The 18,122-nt window shown below is 38.6% G+C and overlaps 1 protein-coding gene across 1 annotated transcript in view; it reads right to left on the bottom strand.

Annotated features, from left to right (window-relative positions):
* The window catches only part of LOC120531755 (coiled-coil domain-containing protein 148-like), a 233,834-nt gene that overhangs the window by 79,012 nt on the left and 136,700 nt on the right, over window positions 1-18,122 (bottom strand). The window contains exon 10 of the mRNA XM_039757449.1: window positions 11,265-11,471. Within this exon, the coding sequence (XP_039613383.1) occupies window positions 11,265-11,471 (207 nt within the window). The remainder of the gene's footprint in view (window positions 1-11,264; window positions 11,472-18,122) is intronic.

An 18,122-nucleotide genomic window follows, 5' to 3' on the forward strand; every position in this document is an offset into this window, starting at 1 on the left:
GTTTAGGAGATGTCAGAACAGAAACCTAGGCTGTAAAAACAAAATAATAACCTCAACAGAAAAAAACAGCAAATGCTTAACAGAAAAACAAATGTTTCTCAGAAAAGTCACGCTCCTAGGTTCCACTCTAATTACATTTCAAAATGTCCATCTATCAACTTTGAAATTTGTTTAATCAAATTTATGACTATGGGAGAACTGGGATTTCAAACCACAAATTAAACCACATACAGTACTGTGAGTGAACATACAGGACTCAAAAATAAGCTTTTAACTCATTGCATAAAATTTACATATAAATTGAGCAATTTAATCTTAATAATCTTATAAATGTGTCCCCCGTGAAGGTTAGTCATTTGATAAATGATCTGGGGGTTGGGGTATCCCACAAAGCATCAAGCACACAATCAGTGATCAAGGGGTTTGGGGGACTGGAGACTCCCATGCAGCAACAGGTGTAGGTACACCACTAAGTAATGAAACACAGTTGACACGCTTTGTCCCCCTATAGCACCTGCAGTGCAGCTTAAAAACAGACACAGCACAGTTGAAATTGTTGCGCTACTGTCAGGACCACCAGAAGAGACATGGCTTGAGTGCAAGCAGCAGGTGTTGCATCCAGATCAGTCCCTCTTGTCCCCACGTGGCAAAAATGTCAATCAAACCTAAAAATCAGTGATGTTTTACTATTAGGGCTTGCATAGAAATTAATATTAGACCTCACCCTTCTCTACGGATCATTGCAAGATCCAAATTCCATTCTCTTAAAAATAATTATTTGCCTTCATGAATGCTCTGCCCACAACAAGGAACATGCGAGACCGTGCATTTCTGCGACTCATTCACAGGTGATAATTGAGTGCCCAATGCTTGATTGTTAACATAACATACAACAGGAGCACTAACTAATAAATGCCCTACAAATGACGGCACGCTGCAAGACACTGATTGCATCTCTATAAATGCACCCCACTCAGTTTTGCTGAATTGCGATGCAGTTCTCCATTTGTGATCCTTCCCTTGAAATGCCATTGAGAACCCCTGCTTTATGCCAAGAAGAATACTGTATATTAAAATCTGTAAACACTTTACCACCATTAAAACAACCTCAGCATCCCTATCAGGGTAAACAATGTCTGCCTGGTTTGCTGCAATGCATATTCACACATGATCATAAAAGATTATATTATATAAAATGTATGAACTGTTTTCAACCTAACAGGCTTATCTGGGGTCTGCCCTAGAAGGTCTGCTCAAGCAGGATGATCTGACCCAGTGTACTGTTGTATCATGTTGTGCTCCTCTTGAACTGTTTAAAAGAAGGAATCATAAAGGAACATTTACAGTTTGGCCTTCAGTCCAGGGGCAGCTTCTTAAACTGGTCGCTTATGTTAGGCATGAGTAGACACCACAGCATATGAGGTCTAAACTGGGCAATCTAAAATCTAAATGTAGCTGTCTGGCTATATTAAATGAGTTAAGCTAATGCATTTTAGACAACTGATTTCCATTTCAGTTAAGTAATCAAAAAGAAATGCAGGATAGTAATGGGATTAAAGATGTACAGCCAATAAAAAGAGATACCACCAGGGGTCACTCTTAGGTGAAAGAAGAATTTATAAAATTCTTAATTTGTTAGTATGAGACGACAGATATTGTAGATTCATTGCTATAGCATATTCATGAAGAAAAAATTTTTTCCAAACTGTCATTTAGATCTACACAAACAGCTAGCATACCAATCAATACAAGTGCTAACTAGAATAGCTGTCTTTGTAGCCTTTAATAAAAATAAATAACGTCGAATGGCTTGACAATGCAGCTACATGTACGCTGGCTGTCAACTCAATCTTGGTTTGAAAATGAATGTACTGCAAAGCATGGCATAGCTCAGAGCAGAGAAATGTAAACACAATGCAGCTACACTCCATTTTTAAACACTCAAATCATCGATCAGCATTGAAGCATCTGGACAAAAAGAGTGCCAACTGGGGAAAAGTGATCCATGGGAAATATCTTTAACTTGCATCTGTAAGTCATTGCATTATTTTTCTTAAATATAAGCTAAGCCTCAACTCATGAGAGAGGTTAATGATAAAAGAGAATCAGAACAATTCAGTATTGAAATCTAACTAACTAGACATTTTATTGTCATTTTCTTTTTTTCAATATGTATATCTCATTTGGTTACAAACTGCCTGCAAAGGAAATTTCATCACAGAATTCAACCACCTGTGAACCGTGGACTAAAGTAGGCATTTGGGGAAGCTTCCCAAACAGTAGCTAATTCAGTATGCCTAAATAATAACTCTGAAATCTCTAATGGGGCAACCACCCAGCATAACAAGCAATTATATATTGTTGATAACTGAACAGATGTTGCCTCAAAACAAAAAAAAAGTTATCAACTGTAGCAAAGCTGTTACATAAATATGGCTATGTCTTACTGCTGTAACTTCACTCTAAATGAAAAAATGGTTTCTTCAAACAAAATATTTTACGTAATTCATAAAAGTCAATGATCATTGATCAATGAAAAGCTGAGCTAAATGTAAATACAGGTATATACCATAAAATATATTCAGTGTGAAATGAAATTAATTAAAAGTTATAAATGTAGCTGTCTCACAGCTCCGGTCCTGGCCTGCTTGCATATCATTGCTAGTTTACTACCAGTTTATAGGCCAATGACTGTCTGTCAACGTAATCATCAACTCTGGAATTACCCCATATAACTGAGAGTCAGGGTGTGTGTTAGGGTGTACTGTGATGGACTGGCTTCCCTTTTAGATTCCAGGTTCAAAAAGGGATTATAAAACAAACTTTTCAGATTATAATTCTATACCACCTCTTAGAGTTTGATAACTTTCATTTAGAAAACCATAAAAAAGAACTCTGCCAAAATAATATTTTGCTTTTTATTAGTCTAAACAGTATTTTTTTTTCTTAATTAAAATGCAATGACGGCTGCTTTAAATAATTTTTTTCTTCTAATATCTGCAGTAAAATAAGAGAGTGCATAACCACTACACTTCCATTTTCTCTCATTCATGGAATGACTATGAAGCACAAGTGTACTCGGCTGTACAACAAGACACCATCCCTAGACAGCATTTTAAATTAAAAATAAATGCATGTGTAATTGATTTTTTGTTGATCCTGTGGTTTATTTTGATTGGTATGCTTACATTTGCTCATTCTACAAAGGCTAAAACTAAATATGCAACACAGGCTATGTGTGCTAAGACATAATAACAAATATTTATTGGAAAGTAGAACACATACACAGATGATAATTGGAGATGATCTGAGTAAAGCTATGAAAGGGGATAAGAGAACATGTCAAGGCTGCTATGCAGAGAAGAGGAGTAAAACTCAAGAATGGTGAAAGGATTGCAATTATACGAAAATGAACTGAACAGACAGAAACACAATTAAGGGCTAAGCCAATATAATTTATCTCATTATACATCATCAATGATAGTCTATTCTAATTCTAAGTAGACACTCACATTACAGCTCTTCCGCCAGCTACACTGTTCAGGCAGTTATGAAACCTCAAACTGATAAAGGTTTGCCATAAAGATATGACAAGGAGTTTTGAAGTACTGAGCAAGGAAAGGAAAATGATATTAACCAGGTGTATCATAAACAGGCATGAACCCAGCCACAGGGGATGCACAAACCAGTGTGTTTCTTCGTGCCGGTCCCAAGCCCTAATAAATGGGTAGGGTTATGTCAGGAAGGGCATCCGGTGTAAAATTTTGCCAAATCAATATGCAGACAACAATACAAATTTCCATACCGGATCGGTCAAGCCCCAGGTTAACAACGACCGCCAACAGGGTGCTGGTGGAAATTGGGCTACTGTTGGCTGAAGAAGAAGAAGAAAAATGAGAAGGAGAAGAAGAACGGGGAGATATGTCCGAAGGCAGGAGAAGATGTGGAAGGTTAAAAGAGCGGAACTGAGGGTAAGAACTTTGAATGTTGGCAGTATGACTGGTAAGGGGAGAGAGTTAGACGATATGATGGAGAGAAGGAAGGCTGATATATTGTGCATGCAAGAGACTAAATGGAAGGGGAGTAAGGCCAGGTGGATCGGAGCTGGATTCAAATTGTTCTATCATGGTGTGGATAGGAGGAGAAATGGAGTAGGGGTTATTCTGAAGGAACAGTATGTCAAGAGTGTTTTGGATGTGAAAAGAGTGTCAGACAGAGTAATGACTATGAAGCTAGAAATTGGGGGGTGTGATGATGAATGTTGTTAGTGCATATGCCCCAAAAGTTGGGTGTGCAAAGGATGAGAAAGAAGATTTTTGGAGTGAGTTGGATTAAGTGATGAATAGTGCACCCAAGGGACAGAAAGTGGTGATTGGAACGGATTTCAAAGGACATGTTGGTGAAGGGTTACAGAGAAGATGAGGGGGTGATGGGTAGGTATGATGTCAAGGAGAAGAATGAAGAAGGTCAGAGGAGAGTGGATTTTGACAAAAGGATGGACATGGCTGTGGTGAATACGTATTTTAAGAAGAGGGAGGAACATAGGGTTACGCACAAGAGTGGAGGAAGATGCACGCAGGTAGATTACATCCTATGCAAAAGAGTCAATCTGAAGGAGATTGAAGACTGCAAAGTGGTGGCAGGGGAAAGTGTAGTTAAGCAGCATAGGATGGTGGTCTGTAGGATGATGTTGGAGATAAAGAAGAGGAAGAGAGTGAGGGCAGAGCCAAGGATCAAATGGTGGAAGTTGAAAAAGGAAGACTGCAAGGTTGAATTTAGGGAGCAGGTGAGACAAGTACTGGGTGGTAGTGAAGAATTACCAGACAGTTGGGAAACTACAGCAGATGTAGTAAGGGTGACAGCAAGAAGGGTGCTTGGAGTGACATCTGGACAGAGGAAGGAGGAAAAGGAAACCTGGTGGTGGAATGGGGAAATACAGGCGAGTATACAGAGGAAGAGGATGGCAAAGAAGAAGTGGGATAGTCAGAGAGATGCAGAAAGTAGACTAGAGTACAAGAAGATAAAGCACAAGGTGAAGAGAGCGGTGGCGAAGGGTAAAGAAAAGGTGTACGATGAGTTGTATGAGAGGTTGGACACTAAGGACGGAGAAAAGGACCTGTACCGATTGTCTAGACAGAGGGACCAAGCAGGGAAATATGTGGAGCAGGTTAGGGTAATAAAGGATAAAGATGGAAACATACTCACAAGCAAGGAGAGTGTGTTGAGCAGATGGAAAGAGTACTTTGAGAGGCTAATTAATGAAGAGAACGAGAGAGAGAAGAGGTTGGATGATGTGGAGTTTGAATAAGGAAGTGCATTAGCAAGGATTAGCAAGGAGTAAGTAAGGACAGCTATAAAGAGGATGAAAAATGGAAAGGTCGTTGGTACAGATGACATACCTGTGGAAGCATGGAGGTATTTAGGCGATATGGCAGTGGAGTTTTTAACCAGATTGTTTAATGGAATCTTGGAAAGTGAGAGGATGCCAGAGGAGTGGAAAAGAAGGGTACTGGTGCCGATATTTAAGAATAAGGGGGATGTACAGGACTGTAGTAACTACAGGGGAATAAAACTGATGAGTCACAGCATGAATTTATGGAAAAAAGTAGTGGAAGCTAGGTTAAGAAGTGAGGTGATGATTAGTGAGCAGCAGTATGCTTTCATGCCAAGAAAGAGCACCACAGATGCAATATTTACTGTGAGAATGCTAATGGAGAAGTTTAGAGAAGGCCAGAAGGAGTTGAATTGCGTATTTTTGTGGACCTTTAGAAAGCACATGCCAGGGTGCCTCGAGAGGAGTTGTGGTATTGTATGAGGAAGTCGGGAGTGGCAGAGAAGTATGTAAGAGTTGTATAGGATACGTACAAGGGAAGTGAGACCATGGTGAGGTTTGCGGTAGGAGTACGGATGCATTCAAGGTGGAGGTGGGATTACATCAGGGATCGGCTCTGAACCCTTTCTTATTTGCAATGGTGATTGACAGGTTAACAGACGAGATTAGACAGGAGTCTCCATGGACTATGATGTTTGATGATGACATTGTGATCTGTAGAGAGAGTAGGGAGCAGGTTGAGGAGACCCTGGAGAGGTAGAGATATGCTCTAGAGAGTAGACGAATGAAGGTCAGTAGAAACAAGACTGAATACATGTGTGTAAATGAGAGAGATCAGTAGAATGGTGAGGATGCCAGGGAGTAGAGTTGGCGAAGGTGGATGAATTTAAATACTTGGGATCAACAGTACAGAGTAATGGGAACTGTGGAAGAGAGGTGAAAAAGAGAGTGCAGGCAGGGTAGAATGGGTGGAGAAGAGTGTCAGGAGTGATTTGTGACAGATGGATATCAGCAAAAGTGAAAGGGAAGGTCTGCAGGACGGTAGTGAGACCGACTATGTTATATGGGTTGGAGACGGTGGCACTGACCAGAAAGTAGGAGACAGAGCTGGAGGTAGCAGAGTTAAAGATGCTAAGATTTGCATTGGATGTGGATGGATAGGATTAGAAATGAGTACATTAGAAGGTCAGCTCAAGTTGGATGGTTGGGAGACAAAGTCAGAGAGGCAAGATTGCGCTGGTTTGGACATGTGCAGAGGAGAGATGTTGAGTATATTGGGAGAAGGATGCTAAGGATAGAGCTGACAGGCAAGAGGAAAAGAAGAATGCCTAAGAGAAGGTTTATGGATGCGATGAGAGAGGACATGCAGGTGATTGGTGTAACAAAGCAAGGACAGAAAGATATGGAAGAAGATGATCCCCTGTGGCGACCCCTAACAGGAGCAGCCGAAAGAAGAAGAAGAAGATCGTAAACAGGCATGGTTAGTGAGGGGTTATAGAGATGTTGTGAGAGTTTCTCCACTGGCTTAAATTTAAATTCCTTTTTTATGTCTTTTTTGTTCATTTTTTTATTCTTTGATTATTGTACTTCATGTTAACATTAAGACTCCAACCCATAGGACTTATACTGTGTAGACAAGTACACTTGTTCTGCCTTAAATCCACAACGCATTCAGAAAGTATTCAGACCCCATTAATTTTTTACATTTTGTTACTTTGCAGCCTAATATTATAATCATTTAGATTAATATTTCTTGAATCAAATAACAATTAAAAACCCAGAATGACAAAATGAAAACAGGATTTTAAAGATTTTTGCAAATTAAAAATAAAAAACTTAAATAGCACATTGACACGGGTATTCACATGTTTTTCAATACACTAGAAATCTGGCATTTTATTAGTCACCATTAAGATGTTTCTGCTGTCGGTAATTCAATTGATTTGATTAGGAAATGCACACAACTGTCTACCGTATATGAGGTCCTATAGTTGGCAATGCATATCAGAGCAAAAATCAAATCATGAGGCCAATGGAATTGTGTGTAGAGTTTAGAAACATGATTGTGCCAAAGCACAGCTCTGGGGAAGGCTACAAACATTACAGCATCATTAAATATATAACTACATTCTGAAAATGTAATATTAGAGAATTTCCTTGAATAAGAATGAAAAAGGGAGAGCTCACTAAACTGTAAAAATGATTCACTGAATGTGAAAATGACTAGAATAAAAATATGCAGCCACAGCAGTCCCCCAGGACTGAACTTGGAAGCCAGTGCTCTAAGATATCAGTCTATAATTGTTCATTAAGCTCTGTAAAATCTACTGTTGAACCAGACCTACAGTATAATATACAAATATGCAAAGCTCTAATAAGAGATCATTCCACATTTATAAAAAGCAAAACAATGGTGATAATCCTAAATGCCTGGATGAGGCAGAAAAGCAATACTTGTTAAGATCACGAGACCAGGCAACATGTACAGTATGGTGATGCTCAATCTACATAAGCATAATTCTAATTATTAAATGTTTTATATTGATTTCATTGATATTTTCACATATACAGTAGATTGTGTGTTGATGAAGTCAATTTGACACAGCATATGTTGCTAATAGTATACAATTTACCAGAAGTAGTGTCACATATACACATATGATCTTCATGTGGCACCCTTTTAGGATACAAGTATATTCTGATAATAAATATAAAAAAACAGACTTTTATACAGTTAAAGAAAAGTATATGAGGCTATGTTGGTTTCATCTTGTAGTTCTTGACTTGTCTTATGTTTTGCATAATACTTTTGTATAATAGTGTAAAGTAAGTCAGAAGAGACAGACAGTTTTTTTAACAGACAGACATTAGCACCTTTGCATGTTATGCTTATGTTACTCCCTCTATTAGTTAATTATTACAAAAGAAGAAAAAACACACTTTGGCTGCCACCACAATCAGTGCTAAAGTTACTATAGCATACTGAAAACTAGAGATAATGGAATACTGATACATAACAAAACATTTCCTTTTATAATTGGCTGCCCTGCCTTTTCTATTTCAGGAAAGGACTACAGCTTTCATTGTTTAAACTAAACTCATGGTAAAAAAAAACAAAAAACACAGTCCCTAGTTATAATATTAAAGTGTCCCAAAACTAAAAAAAAATCCTTCTAGCTTGAGGTGCTTCTTCTCATTCTGCATTTTTTTAGTTTCTGCATGAGGTTACTCACCTAATTCACACTAGACATTATGCCACTGTTTAAAATATTATTCTGTTTTCAATCTGTTGGTCAGTCCTCACAGGAACCCTTTTCATCGAGACCAAGACCAATAGGGCAAAAAAGAAACAACAAAGGTGACTTGGTGACTTTCTTAACAAAAATAATAGAAGGGAGTGGTGGGTTCAGTGAGTAAAGTATAAAACAACCAACTGAAACAAACACACTCTGGGCCCCAGTGCACAGGTTGTGATCTTCAGTCTGTCTGGGGGCGCTCTAACACACCACACCAAGGCACTCACTTTATCACCTCTTGTCTCTTTCCCTCAATCACTCTCTCTCTATTCCCTGGGCAAGAGATAACTTTAATGACATCCTGTGTCACTTCTGGCTAGGCCCTAGAATCATTGGCCAAACATTTGCTCCAGGAACCACAAGGTAGAATTTTTCCATTCACCTCATATTCATGCTGATGTCCATCCTAAATGTCCTCCTGGGGGCACACCACAGCATAAATACATGCAGGATGTAAACCTCCTGTGCATTCTAGATTTTTTTCTACTAAAACTATCCTCCTTATTGTGTAAGGAGTCAGTATAGACATATGTCCTCTTCCAGGCCTCCAGTTGCTTTAAACTTATGAATTATTGCCCTGACAGTGGGAATGTCATTTTCAAACATTTATCTATATTTCCAGATGTATGCAGGTTAACAATATTTTGTTGGACATCATTGTGTTCTTAGGTCTTTCCCATTGTGACGGATGACTTAAATCTGTGTGGCACCTCAGATGTATTCACAAGTGAAACAGTCAGTCATGGCTCACCATTTATGTTCTCTGATCCACTCAGATGAACGTAAAATATGAATGGGGATACATGTCAGTTCAATGTACTTATATGACTTTCTAGGGGTGCAAATATTTGTGGCACACATATATTTGAAAAGATATTTGCCTTATGATAAAAATTTATTTTTCCTTTTAATTATTTTATTTCAAGTAAAGGTGAGATTTTTTATAAAGTTCTGAAAGAAAGATCAAGTGAATAAACAAGAGATATTTTTTTCACACCATATTTTGATTTTATCTATACTGGGGCTTGTCAGAATATTAGTGGTGGCACTGTATGTCTTAACCTGGCTACGACATATAAATGATCTTTAACAGTGCAGCAATAAAAAATCCCAGTTTCAAATAAATCTTTTCATTGCTGTAGACATTGTCATAACAGTAAACCGCATATTTATTTAGCAATTTAGAAAAGAGAAAGCATTTAAAATCATTCCTTCAAATGTTGTGCAGGTACAGGATTTTGATCAAGGCAGAGGCCTTTATATGAAATGAAGCAGAAATAAAATGTACTGTAACCTACTTCTTTGAAGAATCAATGAGAAGAATTAGGTGGTGACCCTACCACTTGACTCCATCTGGAAACTCTTTCATATTTTTATTTCTGCATGTATTTATTTGATTCTAATCTTATTGCACGTGTCCCATTGAGTTCCTAATGGATTCAACAAAATCAAATTAAATCAAAATGTCAAGTGCAAGTTTCACTTTCTATTTTAGGCAATCTGCACCAATAGGGCATGTCAGGCTGTGAGGCAAAGTTGATCAAGTTAATTACAGTGGTTTTGACAGAAAAGCTGAGGGCCTTTAGGAAAGAACAAAGAAATACAGTGGCAAGTAAGTGAGTCAAGCAGATAGTACTGCATTACATTTAAATAAAGAATTATAAAAAAAAAAAACTATGACATATAAACTTGTTCTTAATAACTGACAGCTGAGCTGAAATGCTTCATTATCTTAATGAACAGCTGTCTAATAGCTTACAGCAGCTCAAGGACTGACAGAATTAAACCCTTGCTTCCCCCACTGTTTTGAAAAGGATTCAACAAAAATAAAACTGATTGAACTGAAATGCTATCAGGGTATTTTGTCTATATAATAATAACCAACTTAAGAACAAAGAATGAATAGTCTCTTGCTGGTGAGGTGTTACATTTTTATGACTTGACAAAGAATCCCTCTAGGAGATACAAAAAATAATTAAAGACCTTCAGGGGCAGTAGCTCTGTATCTAGCACTCTGAGACTTACAACTGAGTCCGCTGACTATCTTGAAAGTAAGAGACTATACTGAGTGTTAATGAGTATTAAACCCTTACACCTCCAGTAAAGTGTTTGAAGACTATGATGGTCACTTGGAAGATGCCAAAAGAATATCTAGCCATTCAAGAAACTGAAGTAATCTAGACTTGTAAAAAGGCTATTGTTATAAGGGACACAAGTCAAAATGGTGGCATTGAGCTTAATGGAACAACCCCTCACTTGATTTATGTGAAGAATATGTTAATCTTAACATGTCCCAACAAAGGAAATAAAAGGGCTAATAGCTTGATTAGCCAGGTGAAAAGAGAATGTATCCTTGTTTACTGGGAGCAAGCTTTTTGTTTTACTGTCTGTGCTAACGTTTCTCTGATGACAGGATATACTTAACATTCATGAAATCAATCAAAATTGTCTGCATGTGAATTCTTGTATAATATTAGAGGTGTCAGGCATTCAACAACAACAATCAAAAAAAAAGAGATTAACCTCTTCAAAGGACGACGGATGGGTTCTGCAATCTGCAATATTCATTTAATTCTATTTCTTTCAAATTGTTAGTGTACATGGCATGAATTTTAAAACAGAGGCCCAAAACTCACCTTTTCCTTCAGTTCAGCACAGATTTCTTGCTGCCTTTTACGGTCATTCCTAAGTGCCTCTTCCTCTTCATAAGCAGCACATGCCTCTTTTATGGTCATCACTGCCTTCATCACTAAGTCCTGTTTGTCTCGTATCCAGCCTTGCAAGAGTGTTTTCTTCTGTTCTGTTGTAAAATAATACCAATCCCAGGCTCTCTGATGATCATTCTAGAAAAAAGAAAGCAAGAACAGATGGATTAGTATTAAAGGACTGATATCCCCACATATATTAAATTCAAGTAAATCTTGGGACTGTTCGATATATGATGGACAGAAATTTTTTTTCTATCTTCAAGTGCTAGGTTCAATGCCAGCTGTCAGTATTCAAGTAAAAACATGGTTTACAGCTCGGATCCTGTCTCAGGCTGACTGTCTGACCCTGAGGAAGTCACTTAATGCCTGGATACATACATGAACAATATATATATAATATGTAATCAATTGTAAGAATATTTAATCTTGTAAATCAATTATAGTACAAGTGTATACCAGATATGAAATAGTAATGCCATAGCACTGTTATCAGTTGTAGGGTAGAATGGTGGTATAATATTTAGCTCACAGCTCCAACATACTGTCCTCACCGTCTATGTGGATTTTGTACATTCTTGATGTCTATGTGGATTTCTGCCCACATCTAAAGCACATTCAGGCTGGGTCACTTGGCAGCTTTAAAACTAACCCCGAATGTGTGAGTGCTCATGTGTGCCTCAATTTGACCTGCACCAGACTGGCACCCTATCCAGTGTTGGCTCTTACCTTGTGCCCAATGCTGCCAAAATAGGTTCTAGCCCCTCTCCTGAAAGTGGATTTAAAAATCTTAGAATGGATATTTTGTATGACATTCTCATTTTCACTTCAAAACATCTAGTCATGATGCACATTGTGAATGGAGCTATATAGCACACACAGTCACAGGAAGCTTCAAAACGAAAATTAACCTATACAAGGTGTTTGTTTTTTGGCGATACCAACTAAATGCACCTTCTACCTCACAATGCATGGTTAACACAAAGTTCTTGGTTTGCATGCGGTAATGAGGTACAGCTCTCAGGATATTTTTGGTACAGATAAACACTGACACCTGACTGGCTAACTACACACAATGATGGACAAAACTAAATAATGTTTGTAAAAATGTAATTTATTTTTCTGCAACATACTCCACTATTTCATTCCATTATAACATACACAATGACCTTTAGCTTCATCAGTCTAAGGCTTTAAAGTATCAGCAAACCATGAAATACTTTTATTATTGAGGCATCTCATAGTTCTGTTTCTTATCTAAATGTGTATTTGAAAGTGTAGGAACAGAAACGTACAAAAAAATGAACAAAAAAGAACAGAAATTAGATCTGAAATAGATTTAACAATATAAGAAATAATTCCGATTGGGACACTAATACCAAGAGTGACAGCTAGATTTTAACATACTGTATGGTAATGGATATGTGTACAACATTTTCAAATTTAGAAAAACATTGATAATGACAAGTTGACGTAGTCAGTAAAGGGATTCAGGTATTGATTTCCACATTTATTTAAATATAACAGTAATGCATCAAGACAACTTCATAGTCTTCTTCTTCTTTCAGCTGCACCTATTAGGGGTCACCACAGTGGAACATCTTTTTCCATGTCTTCCTGTCTTCTGTATCTTGCTCTGTTACACCCATCACCTGCATGTCCTCCTTCACCACATCCATAAACCATTTCTTAGGCCTTTCTCTTTTTTTTGCCTGGCAGTTCTATCTTTAACATCCTTTTCCCAATATATCCAGTATCTCTCCTCTGCACATGTCCATACCAAGTCTTTGTCTCCCAACCGTCCAACCTGAGCCGACAAGATAACTTCATAGTAATAAAACAATTTTCCATCTCATTTGGAGCTTACCAAATCTAATTAAGAACTGTGGTGTGACCTAGCCTAACCTCACAAAATCCAGAACAAGGCCAGGAACAACCCTGGGGTGGGGTGCCAAGTGTATCAAAGGACATATTCTTGCACACAGCCACACTTACTTATAAAAGGCCAATTTAGATTTACCTAATGCTCAAGCTTGTGGAATGTATATATATACAGGTATATATACAGTGGTGTGAAAAACTATTTGCTCCCTTCCTGATTTCTTATTCTTTTGCATGTTTGTCACACAAAATGTTTCTGATCATCAAACACATTTAACCATTAGTCAAATATAACACAAGTAAACACAAAATGCAGTTTTAAATGATGGTTTTATTATTTAGGGAGAAAAAAATCCAAACCTACATAGCCCTGTGTGAAAAAGTAATTGCCCCCTTGTTAAAAAATAACCTAACTGTGGTGTTTCACACCTGAGTTCAATTTCCATAGCCACCCCCAGGCCTGATTACTGCCACACCTGTTTCAATCAAGAAATCACTTAAATAGGAGCTGCCTGACACAGAGAAGTAGACCAAAAGCACCTCAAAAGCTAGACATCATGCCAAGATCCAAAGAAATTCAGGAACAAATGAGAACAGAAGTAATTGAGATCTATCAGTCTGGTAAAGGTTATAAAGCCATTTCTAAAGCTTTGGGACTCCAGCGAACCACAGTGAGAGCCATTATCCACAAATGGCAAAAACATGGAACAGTGGTGAACCTTCCCAGGAGTGGCGGCCGACCAAAATAACCCCAAGAGCGCAGAGACGACTCATCCGAGAGGTCAAAAAAGACCCCAGGACAACGTCTAAACAACTGCAGGCCTCACTTGCCTCAATTAAGGTCAGTGTTCACGACTCCACCATAAGAAAGAGACTGGGCAAAAACGGCCTGCATGGCAGATTTCCAAGACGCAAACCACTGTTAAGCAAAAAGAACATTAGGGCTCGTCTCAATTTTGCTAAGAAACATCTCAATGATTGCCAAGACTATTGGGGAAATACCTTGTGGACTGATGAAGCAAAAGTTGAACTTTTTGGAAGGGAAATGTCCCGTTACATCTGGCGTAAAAGGAACACAGCATTTCAGAAAAAGAACATCATACCAACAGTAAAATATGGTGGTGGTAGTGTGATGGTCTGGGGTTGCTTTGCTGCTTCAGGACCTGAAAGGCTTGCTGTGATAGATGGAACTATGAATTCTACTGTCTACCAAAAAATCCTGAAGGAGAATGTCCGGCCATCTTTTCGTCAACTCAAGCTGAAGTGATCTTGGGTGCTGGAACAGGACAATGACCCAAAACACACCAGCAAATCCACCTCTGAATGGCTGAAGAAAAACAAAATGAAGACTTTGGAGTGGCCTAGTCAAAGTCCTGACCTGAATCCAATTGAGATGCTATGGCATGACCTTAAAAAGGCGGTTCATGCTAGAAAACCATCAAATAAAGCTGAATTACAACAATTCTGCAAAGATGAGTGGGCCAAAATTCCTCCAGAGCTGTAATAGACTCATTGCAAGTTATACAAACGCTTGATTGCAGTTATTGCTTCTAAGGGTGGCCCAACCAGTTATTAGGTTCGGGGGCAATTACTTTTTCACACAGGGCTATGTAGGTTTGGATTTTTTTTTCTGCCTAAATAATAAAAAACATCATTTAAAAACTGCATTTTGTGTTTACTTGTGTTATATTTGACTAATGGTTAAATGTGTTTGATGATCAGAAACATTTTGTGTGACAAACATGCAAAAGAATAAGAAATCAGGAAGGGGGCAAATAGTTTTTCACACCACTGTAAATACATACACTGTATATCTATACATATATTTGCATATATCCATATCCATATTATCCTTATGTAATAAATAAATTGTATTATCTTGTTTATCTCAACAAGTGTTTCTGGGTTATTTGTAAATGAAAGTGTTAATGTAGACTTAAGCTGATGTAAGAACTTTCTTTATAAATTGTACAGATCTCTTCACATTTTTGGCATCCTGACCCGAAAGTAAAACAGATACCCCTCACTCAACCTACATTTAACTTGATGTCCCTTGAGGGGCACCCTGTTGACATTTTTTAATTTTAAGCATTAAAGAAGGTAAAACTAAAAATGAATTAACTGAGCAAACATACAGCCCATATTATATTATTTTGCTGCACCTGGTGGTTGAAATGACATCTTTGCAGAGGCCCCTTTCAGACCAGAAGGTGCAAAATGGATACTGAAGTTCAAATAAAAATCTATAATTCAATGAGTGACTACTGTGGTGGACAAAATAATGCACATATAAGCAGGCTCTGATTTTGTAACTGGAAGTGACTTTAATTCAATCATGAGTGGTTAACACCTTCCTTCAAAAACTGGCTCCACTTACCTCTCTTGGGGAAAAAGCTGAAGACACTCTCTGAAATAACCATTTAAACCCTCTGAAACCCAAAATCTGATGATCCATTCTTGAGCTGTCTCTTTGAGTAGCTAAAAGCTGACAATCTCTTCTTTTTGTGGACCTGAAAGATGAGATCCACTCTGCCAAGCCAGGCTCTATGGCCCGACAATTAGCCCAGTCTGAGAAAACTGAGAAGCAGCCATTACTTCCAGAAGGGAACTTTAGCATCTAAATTGTGTGGCAGAAAAAGTAATACTTTTGCCTATGAAGCTGCAAACGACATAGAAAACAACCTAATGAAGAGAAACACAGAACACTATGAACAAAGGACTATTTTACAAAGAGAAAGAGTGCATTCCAATGTAAGAAGAATCCTCCACTTGGAACCTGGAAAGACAACAGCAACAACTCCAAGTAACATCAGATAACATCGTTAAAGTATCATAAAACTGTTTATCTGTGCCAAGATATATTGGAACTCTAAATAGTCAGTAAACGGCAAGTCTTGGCTGTGTTACAAGTTTGTCTCAACTGTCTTTCATCCTGTCTTTGATGTGAATATATATTGTAGCGGGGTTGAAAGACTCGGGTGTCAACTGGACAAAACCCTGTGTAATTCCAACTAAAAAGTCAAAATGTTCAAACAAAACACACTCTCAATGGCACTATATAGTTGGGACAGTTTCCCTGTTATAGTGGTCAATCCTAGAAAGACACACTGTCTCTCGTAACATCAGGTTTAAATTGAGAAGCCACCTTCTGGGAGTGTCTCCAGGAAGTGCCCAATGGGCAGAAGATCCACGTGGCATAGTCTGGCTCAATTCACCCACAAGGTTAAGGGTGAAGGTCAAGTGCAATATTAGTCAGGGAACTGGCAAGGATGGGATGTACCCAGGGATATTAGAACCCTATGGGAATATATTATATCATGCTGGGCATCCCATAATTATATGTAATCACTGGGGAAATCAATAACATACCTCATATATTTTTATCGTTTTAACCCCAATATATCTTTGGGTAAGTATGACCGAGTCCAGGCAATTCGTTTCTCTCTATTATGAAAAAAAAAGTCTTGGAAGGGAGACTAGGAGAGAGACGAGACGTGATCTTCTCAGAAGATAATTTGACGTCCTGCGAGAGACACTTTAACGTCACGTGAAACAAGGTAGTAAGACAACATTTAAAACAAGTTCATGGACATCTAACCTAGCAGTTGTTGGAATGCTTTTGGCAGACACTCTTCATACGCTCCCAGCCCTTAAAACAACGACAAGTGACAAGCAGAACATGCAGCTCACCAGCTGCAGCAAGCCAAACTTGCCATGCGTTCAGCCAAACTCCCCCCCACTCCACCCCCCACATAATGCGAGCAACAGAAACGTGAGGTGGCAAAAGGACAGCTGCTGTACAGGCTTTTAAATGATCGACACACAGCACGACTAGCAGAATACGCACCTTGCCAGCAGAAGCAGCAAGCCAGCAGATGACCTGATCACTTCTCCTTAGCTTGCGTTAAGACCCCCCAAGGCAGTGAGACAACATTTAAAACAAGTTCATGGACATCTGACCTAGCAGTTGTTGGAATGCTTTGGCAGACATTCTTCATGTGCTCTCAGCTCTTAAAACAACAAGTGACAAGCAGAATACACAGCTTGCCAGCAGCAGCAAGCCAGCAGATGATCCAATCGCTTCTCCTTAGCATGTGTTCAGCCAAAACCCCCCCAACCCCCCTCACAATGCAAGTGGCAGAGATGCAAACTGGCAAAAGGACAGCAGCTGTACAGACTTTTAAATGATCGACGCGTAGTGCGACAAGCAGAATACGCACCTCGCCAGCAGCAGCAGCAAGCCAGCAGATGACCCGACCGCTTCTCCTTAGCTTGCATTCAGCCGCCCCCCCTTCACAATGCAAGCAGCGTTATACATCCTACGAGAAAGAGATTTAACCACGGCCGGGGCGAGAAATAAATGACAAGTACAGAATTGTTTTTACAAAAGTTTTAAAGTAAAAGTGAAAATAATGCATATGTAACAATTCCCATGAAAATAACAATGACTTTCAATTGTATATCCGGTAAACCAAACCTAGGCAAGCGAAGCGAGCAGGGGGCGGAGCCCCCTAGTTATTATAGAAAATCAGATCAAGGGTGAGGTTGCCATAGAAATAACCCATTAGCTAAGAAAACAAAACTTCCATTATTGTATTATATCATGTTAGGTTAGTATATTAGAAGCCACCAAAAAATTGCACAAAAACAATGTTTGCCATTGCATACTGTTCCTCTGCAGCTAGTGATGGGTCGTTCTTGAACGATTCGTTCATTTTGAACGAATCTTTAATGTGACTCGGGAAGAACGAGTCGTCTCGTGGGAGTGATTCGTTCAGTCGCGCATAGTTTCTGTATTGGAATTGATTCACCTGTTTCGAGTCTTCGGGTTTTTCGAGTTGTTCCTTCATCACGTGACAGCCCCATAAGCTTAAACAACTTAGTCTGAGGCGGAAACAGAATTGATTA

Source organism: Polypterus senegalus, chromosome 6, assembly GCF_016835505.1.
Source record: "Polypterus senegalus isolate Bchr_013 chromosome 6, ASM1683550v1, whole genome shotgun sequence".
Lineage (NCBI taxonomy): Eukaryota > Metazoa > Chordata > Cladistia > Polypteriformes > Polypteridae > Polypterus > Polypterus senegalus.